Source organism: Ochlerotatus camptorhynchus, unplaced genomic scaffold (genome assembly GCF_037179485.1).
Source record: "Ochlerotatus camptorhynchus isolate MF236.1 unplaced genomic scaffold, CSIRO-AGI_Acam_v1.1 ptg000007l, whole genome shotgun sequence".
Classification (NCBI taxonomy): domain Eukaryota; kingdom Metazoa; phylum Arthropoda; class Insecta; order Diptera; family Culicidae; genus Ochlerotatus; species Ochlerotatus camptorhynchus.
In genome coordinates this window covers 1,791,439-1,799,608 of record NW_027040499.1, presented here as the reverse complement: position 1 = coordinate 1,799,608, position 8,170 = coordinate 1,791,439, and the positions used below count along the sequence as shown (strand labels likewise).

The window sequence follows — 8,170 nt, the reverse complement described above, 5'->3', positions numbered from 1 at the left end:
CAAAAAAACACAGACATATTTTCATCTACCAAGAACGAGGAGGGTTCTAAGGGGGTGGTACCTACGACAAAAGTTAGTTCAACTTTTCCCCTTGAATAAAAATCAAAGTTTATGAAAATCGGATGAGGCATTGCTGAGAACGAGTTTGTTGAAAAAAATTCGTTCGTCCTGGTACTTTACGGGTTGATTACTGACCTCGGTAGAAATATTATTACTAAATGTTTTGTTTCTTAATAGTTAACTTAATAATATGGCAAACCTCAACTTCGATGTTCTCAAAATGGCGGATATTTTACATTCGTCTATTTGAAAAATGACTCGAGATTTCTCATTATACCTCTGGAACCAAATAAATTCAATTAAATAGGCCTCTGGCTCCCATACGTATACAATCAAAGTGAAACTGAAATTGGTTCAGCCATCGCTGAAAGTTTTAGTTCGTATCTCCTGAGCCAAATGGCAGATCATGATAAAATTAAATGGGGTTCTTCCTATGTATTATGGTCTTTCAAAATACCTATTTAGATGTAAGAGGAAGGCAAAACATTTGGAATTTCCTGGTTGTGTTGTGTGCACTGGGCGACTCGTAGCAATTAATCAATCATAGATGTAGTTTGTTTTGATCTGGTTTAATAAATGCAACAGAAACATAAACAACCGCAGGAACCCAGAATGATGATGGTTAGGAAAAATCCTGAATGCCTGCACTGCTTTGAACTCAGAGCTGATAACAAACTTACTATAAAAGGAAATTATTCAATACACTTCTCACTATACCTTGCACATCTAGCTGGCGTTTGACTTCATAAAAAGGATTATCCTGGAACACATTTGACGGCAAGGGCAAATATTTGTTTGAATCGAAGATACTGTAGAGTAAACAACATGTCGAAGATTATTGGAATTTGTGTGACCTTAATCCTGCTAAGATTTTCAACATTGGGACATGTTTTGGGTGAGTATTCTAGTGACCAACAGGTAGAGAGGATTTTTCAAACGATGTCATCATTCGGCAGCTCAAAAAGAACCGGTGGCAACCCTGCCGAAGCCACCCCGTTGTGGCATGGCGCTAAGCGACCGTCTAATAGGGGGCCCACAAACTCAAATAGATGAGTTCCCTTGGACGGCTCTGATCCAGTACCGGAAATCCAATGGTCTAACCGGATTCTTCTGCGGTGGATCACTGATCAACTCCCGGTACGTGCTAACGGCAGCCCATTGTATCCAGACAATGCCCAGCGGTTGGAAAGTGTAAGTTTATCATTTTTCGATGACCGTCCATCGATTTGAATGGGTCTTAATTTACAATTCACAGGATCGGTGTCCGCTTGGGTGAATGGGATCTTACTACAGAACCGGATTGTGTATATGCAAGTGAACACTGTGTTGACGCACCGGTTGATATGGGCATTGAGAAGATCATCGTTCATGAAGACTATGCGAACAACAAGTCGCACTACAACGACATTGCGTTGATTCGGTTCAACAAGTCTGTGGACATGTCGGATTCCATTTCTCCGGTTTGTTTGCCAACTGAAGAACCACAGCGCTCTCAGAATAAGGTTGGCCAAACGGGTTATGCCGCAGGATGGGGGAAAACCGAGAATGGTATGTTCTACGATTTCACGGACATAAGCCTCAGTGTAATCGATTTATAATTTAACAGGCACTCCCAGCAACGTGAAGCTGAAGGTTCGTTTAGAAGTAACGGATTCAGAAAGCTGTGCCAATATATACGGTCGCTTGGGAGTAACTATCAACGATACGCAGATGTGCGCTAAAGGATTAGACAGTCGGGACTCCTGCAGTAGTTCCTCCCCCGGCGGTAGTCCATTTACGAAGCAAGAACATGTTAATAACTACCTGTACGGAATTTCTAGCATGGGACCAAGAAGCTGCGGATCCAAGGACATGCCCGAAGTGTACACCAACGTGGCTAAATATATTGATTGGATTGAGAGCCAACTGGAATAACATTGTATGAATTATGAAAAAAACAGTATGAAGTACGGAGTGTTACATCTTCGTGAGTTAGTTTGCCAATGTTATCAGAATAATAAAAAAATAAATATCAATTTTAGCTTGCGATGATTAATTATAGATTTCCCGATAAATCTACAATTTCATTTTTAAAAGTGTTATTTTGAAAGTACAGAAGTGAGGTTGAAAAGTGCATTAAGTGAAAATTTTCAAATTCTTATCCGCTGCATGTGGTGCCAACTGTGCTAACCTACGCGTAGTTACGGTCAGCTAAGTTTATTTACCTCTGTCCTCGATAGGAAATATCTATCTTATTCAAGACGATCATTTCAAAACTTACTAAATACGCGTCAATCAAGTATTACACTTCTGCTTGATTGAAAGTTCCATAATGCCACTGCCAGACAGTGGGAGTTAGGCAAAGGGCGAATCTTTATTCTAATCTACGATTCCATATACTATTAATAACCCTTACACATGAGAACCTCCTATCAGAATGAATTGTGCATATGTTTAGGATCAACAAACATTTTCAGGCGCAAAGGAACAACAGGATCGAGCTGATAACGTTTCTTAATTCCAAAATCTGAAGACTGTTTTGAATAATATGTTTATGTAATGGGCAGCAACAACGGACAGATAAACTACTGACAGCTTCTATTTATTAAATGCTTGATATAACGATTGCCAGCAACGCCGACTGGGCATATCCTATGGCTTACCCTCCCTACTAACAAATATCCACCCTTCCCGTGACACTTATGAGGGGTCGTAGAGTTCTCTGCATCTCTCTTAAGTAAGTGTTGGACTAACATTCCTCCCCTTTCCCCACCAGATGCAAGGACGTAGCCAGGACAGCTCTGGTCTGTTGGAGGGGACACATCCTTTATCTAAGAGGTAGTAATTAATCACAAATTACTATCTAACAGCAACGGATGAAGGTGGGTTGCCTTCTTAACAACAGTTTGGAGCTCGTACCACCTACGACATTGTGCAACCTGGTTTATGCTATGCTATGCTATGCTATGCGATGATTAATTATAGATTTCCCATATCTTATACACAAAATTGTCAGAGAATATTGCATTACCCAGTGGGGTGAACTTACAATCAAATTCAACATGGTGTGGCATGAAACACTGTTTCATCACCGATAAACTTCCAATGATTGCTTCTGATTTGCCCAACTAGTATAACGGAACCCACATCCCATCATCAACAGCATTTGGCTTATAGTGATGGCAGTCTTTCATGTTCCCACTCGATATCCTTATCTCCAAGGACAATCGACATCACCGAGGTGAACTCCACCGTAAAGCTAATTGATTCAAACCGTTGCCTTTTGTTGCCGTCTGATCTGCCGACACGATATGAAGGCACCACCTCAATTGACTCGGTAATTATGGCTGTTTGCATACGTACCTACCTACTCCTCACGGTACTAAACGCCTTTTCCGTGATGGTCTGATGCGTGTCCTGATAGGTGTTTTGCCCACCGCTGTTCTTTTTCCCATCGTCCCGCAGATAGTCGTTATTGTATAGTCGGTCGCTGCTGCTACTGGAGCCGGAGTGCCATAAAGGCAAGAGCCAAGGGTCAGTTGTGTCGGTATAATCTGGAAAGTACGGACCGATTGTGAAGGACCGCAGGAGAATGCAAGTGGGCCAATTATCGATCATGGCCAGAAAGTTTCTACCGGACGGATTTGTTCAAAGAAGGACCGGAAAAGTTGTGCGGTAGGTGGTTTCATTTGGAACTGCTTATGTGTTTATGAAGAATTTTGATTTTTCATTAGTGGTTGAGATATTGGCTATCAATAACAAATTACAATTACAACAAACTTTTTGTTTTTTCCTTATTTCTTTACTGTGTTACTTCAGGCGTGAAGTTAACGATTTACATAGTTGAAGATGCTTAACGTCAAATATCAGACTTAAAGTGGTCATCGTCACGATAGATGAGGAGCCATGCTGACTGCATTATGGACTCTGAAAATGAATGTATTTTACTCCCAGTCGTTGGGGATAATGAAACATTGCAGTTCATTTTTGACAAAACTGCTTATTTAGGACTGAACCAAATTAACCACATCAAAAACCAACAAAATTGCTATTTAGACGAATATTTATGAAGATTTCTGTGTGACCTAATCATTCAATCCACTGTGGAAAAATGAAGCGTTTCACACAGCAATTGAATATTCACTTACTAAAGTCAGTGTATAAGGTTTCAACGGTATTACCTCTATCCATTGCTTCAATTGAAAAGTTTACAAATTCCAAACGATTAGTAGACGTTGACCGACCTTAAAAAAAAACCATGTTGATTTTTTGAAATGCTATGCTTAACCTGGTTAAATATTTTCTGGTTAAAAATTGCTTCAAACACTTTAGTACTGTATGACATAATTGCAATACCTCTATAGTTTTAAATGTCTGACCGTTTGTCAGATTTAAATATTCGGACTAAAAATGATGTCTTCCAATTTTTATGAAAATCACCTGTTTTGAGAGATAAATTGTAAAGCCAAAACAATGGTTTAACAAAACTTGTTGCTATTTTTTCAAAAAAAAAATGGATGTATTTCATCAGGACCAGGTGCTTTGCCAGAATCGAGACTTTCAAGAGTCATAAACATTTCTTTAACAGTGATATTATTAACTGATACGTCATTTTCCCCTTCATGTAGCTAAGAAAAATAGTTCAAACCGAACTTATATATGTTTTGGAAAAAGTGAGCAAATAGGTTACAAATATCCTCACTATCAGTGCTATCACACACACTACTAAAAAGTCATGTAAATTTCGGTTCCCTGAGACCGACACATGTAAGCGGGCCATTTGACATGAGAATCAGTTGAAAGAAACGTGAAAATCAATTCAATCAAACGTTCTCTTCGTCGACTAGCTCTGTTTCGGTTTGAGAACACTTAATTTTACATGAAATTTTTGTTTACGTTCTATGATTTACGTCCAATATGGATTACGTCTCGTGTAAAAGTAGTTATTTCTAAGTGTGCACTCTTCAAACTGCATGCGTGATGGGAATGTACATGTCTTCATTTTTTTCGTTCACGACGTTAAAGAACGTTTTGGGATCAGATTTTATGTTGTTCTCTACTCTTGAGTTGTAATTCTCATATGCTGACGATATTTCTGCCTCAAGTGCTCCGTAAATTTCAACGTATTTTTTTCTAAATTTTGTGAAGTTTTAAACTTTTTATACGACTTGTGTGCTTTTTGCTTCCTGTTTTTAATATTTCTGATTTCTTGTGTATACCACGCAGGATATTTGGTGCTGTTAATTATTCTCTTTAGTCTTTTAGGAACGACTACTCCAATGATATTGTGTAAGTTAGTGTAAAATATGTCAATAGCCTTGTCCATGTCGTTTTCATCTTTTAACACTCCGAATACGGTGGGTAAAAAACTTTACGCCGACTACGAAGCCTCCGAAAAACGTGTAACGGCAAGTTTGCAATGGCACAACTTAGCCATTTATTAATGAATTTTAAAAATTGTGGTACCTTTAGAATTCCTAGTGTTTCTTGAATATTTTGATTGCAAAAAACTTGAAAATAGAGTCGTCTACTTTTTTAAAAAGCGACAAGAGTTGTTACACGTTTTTTTGAAAGGTTTGTTTGTAGGGTTTTGCAAGTGTCGCAAGATCTGTAATTTAGATTAATGGGCACAAATGTTCACAATTAGCCAGAATACAGTCATGGTCCCTATATATGGATCCTGGAGACAACGGAACGGTCCTCGAAAAATTCGGAACATCCGTAAAAATGGTCAATCCATGATCCTGATCCTAGAGCTCTGCGGTTTTTTTGAAAACATTAGGAACTGTGATACAAAAGAATATTTGGGTTCGTGACATAAACATGTACCTGGATGGCCATGGGACCGTTCTCCGGAAGATCCGGAACATCCGTAAAAGTGGACAATCCATGAAACTGATCCTAGACCTCCGTGTTTTTTGTTTAACATTAGGATCTGTGAAATAAGAATGAATTTGGGTTATGGACCCAGATGGTCATGGCACCGTCCTCCGGAAGATCCGGAACATCCGTAAAAGTGGTAAATCCACGATCCTGATCCTAGAGCTCCGCGTTTTTTTTTATATAAACATTAGGAACTGTGATGATAGAAAGAATTTGGGCTTGTGACATAAACATGAACCTAAATGTCCATAGGACCATCCTCCGGAAGATCCGGAACATCCGTGAAAGTGGTCAATCAATGATAATGATCCTAGAGCTCCGCAGTTTTTGAAAAAAACACTAAGAACTGAGATGATAGAATTAATTTGGGGTCGTGACATAAACATGGACCTTAATGGGTATGGGACCGTCCTCCGAAATATCCGGAACATACGTGAAAGTGGAAAATTCACGAAACTGATCCTAGAGCTCCATGGTTTTCTTGAAAACGTTAGGAACTGCGATATTAGAATGAATTTGGGATCGTGACATAAACATGGACCCAGATGGCCATCGGACCGTCCTCCGCAAGATCCGAAAAATCAGTAAAAGTGGTCATTGTATGAAACTGACCCTAGAGTTCCACGGTTTTTTTCGAAATCACTTGGAACTGTCATATATAAATTAATTTGCGGTCGTGACATTAACATGTACCTAGAAGGCCATGGGACCATCCTCCGCAAGATCTAGAACATCTTTAAAAATGGTCAATCCTTGAAACTGATCCTAGAGTTCTACGGTTTTTTCGAAAGCATGTGGAACTGCGATATAAGAAAGAACTCGGGGTCATGATATAAACACGTACCGGAGACGAACCAGCCCAGGGCTGAAAGTCTCCTTAATGAAGATAAAAAACGCGGACCTGGATGGCCATAGGACCGTCCTCCGGAAGATACAGAACATCCGTAAAAGTGATCCAGAGGTTTCTTATATCACAGTTTTTAAAAAAGAACTGCAGAGCTCTAGGATCAAATTCACAGTATGATAAATTTACGGATGTTCCAGATCTTTTGGAGGACAGTCTCATGGCCATCCGGATCCATGTTTATGTCACGACCCTAAATTCTATCTTAAATCGCAGTTCCAAGAGTTTTCGAAAAAAAAACCACGGTTTTTTCATAGTTTCATCGATGATCCACTTTTACGGGTGATCAGGATATTCTGGAGGACGTTCCAATGGTCATCCAGGTTCATGTTGATGTCTCGACCCTAAATTTTTTCATATATCACAGTTAGAAGTGTTTTCGACAAAACTACGGAGCTCTAGAAACAGTATCATGGATGCACCATTTTTACGGATCTTCCGGAGGACTGTCCCATGGTCATTCGGTTCCATGTTTACGTTAAGACTCCAAATTCATTATAATATCACAGTTCCACGGTTTTTCGTTGTTGGATCAATGTTATGGCATGCAATCGGGCTATGGCCTTGTTGTCCTCTGCTGTCCGAAGAAGTCGTATCCACTCTAGTCGATCCATGGCCAGACTTCGCCAGCCTCGTAGTCTGCAAAGGGTCCGCAGGTCTCCTTCTACTTGGTCAATCCACCTTGCCCGCTGCGCGCCTCTTCTTCTTGTTCCTGTTGGGGCGCTTTCGAGAACCATTTTCACTGCGTCGTCGTGCGACATTCTTACGGCATGCCCAGCATACCGTAGTCGCCCAATTTTCGCAATGTGAACGATGGATGGTTCTCCCAACAGCTGGTGCAATTCTTGGTTCATTCGCTTCCTCCACGTTCCGTCATCCAAGGGCGCGTTTGTCCTCCACGAGCATAGTCACGGTCTCGTGGCTGTAGACGACCACCGGTCTAATCAACGTCTTTTAGATAGTCAACTTCGTGGCGAATTTTATTCGACCGGAGCGTCCTCCGGAGTCCAAAGTAGGCACGATTCCCTACCATAATGCGTCTTTGAAACTCTGCTGGTATCATTTTCGACGGTCACCAGTGAGCCCAAATACACGAACTCATCGACCACCTCGATTTTGTCACCGTCAATCTGAACTCGGGGTGGGAGGCTAACATTATCTTCCCTAGAACCTCTTCCTTTCATGTATTTTGTGTTTAAAGCGTTGATGGCAAGTCCAATCCACCTAGCTTCAGCCTTCAGTCTGATGTACATTTCCGCCTTCGTCTCAAAGTTCCGTGCCATGATGTCGATGTCATCGACGAAGCCAAGAAGCTGGATGGACTTCCTGAAAATCTTGCCACTC

At 40.5% G+C, this 8,170-nt stretch overlaps 1 protein-coding gene across 1 annotated transcript; it reads left to right on the top strand.

Moving 5' to 3' along the window:
• Positions 1-693: 693 nt before the first annotated feature.
• LOC135697358 (CLIP domain-containing serine protease B4-like) lies at positions 694-2,218 on the top strand. The gene is made up of 4 exons (XM_065216975.1): positions 694-955; positions 1,017-1,251; positions 1,316-1,608; positions 1,667-2,218. Exons 1-4 carry the CDS (start codon positions 886-888, stop codon positions 1,972-1,974), a joined length of 906 nt encoding a protein of 301 aa, XP_065073047.1. The 5' UTR covers positions 694-885; the 3' UTR covers positions 1,975-2,218.
• The last annotated feature ends 5,952 nt before the right edge of the window (positions 2,219-8,170 follow it).

What these genes read in the sequence shown, in the direction of transcription:
- LOC135697358 (XM_065216975.1), top strand. Translation starts at nt 886, where the DNA reads ATGTCGAAGATTATTGGAATTTGTGTGACCTTAATCCTGCTAAGATTT. An exon ending in AACATTGGGACATGTTTTGG is followed by an intron (nt 956 to 1,016) that starts GTGAGTATTCTA and finishes ATCATTCGGCAG; the next exon opens with CTCAAAAAGAACCGGTGGCA. An exon ending in ATGCCCAGCGGTTGGAAAGT is followed by an intron (nt 1,252 to 1,315) that starts GTAAGTTTATCA and finishes TACAATTCACAG; the next exon opens with GATCGGTGTCCGCTTGGGTG.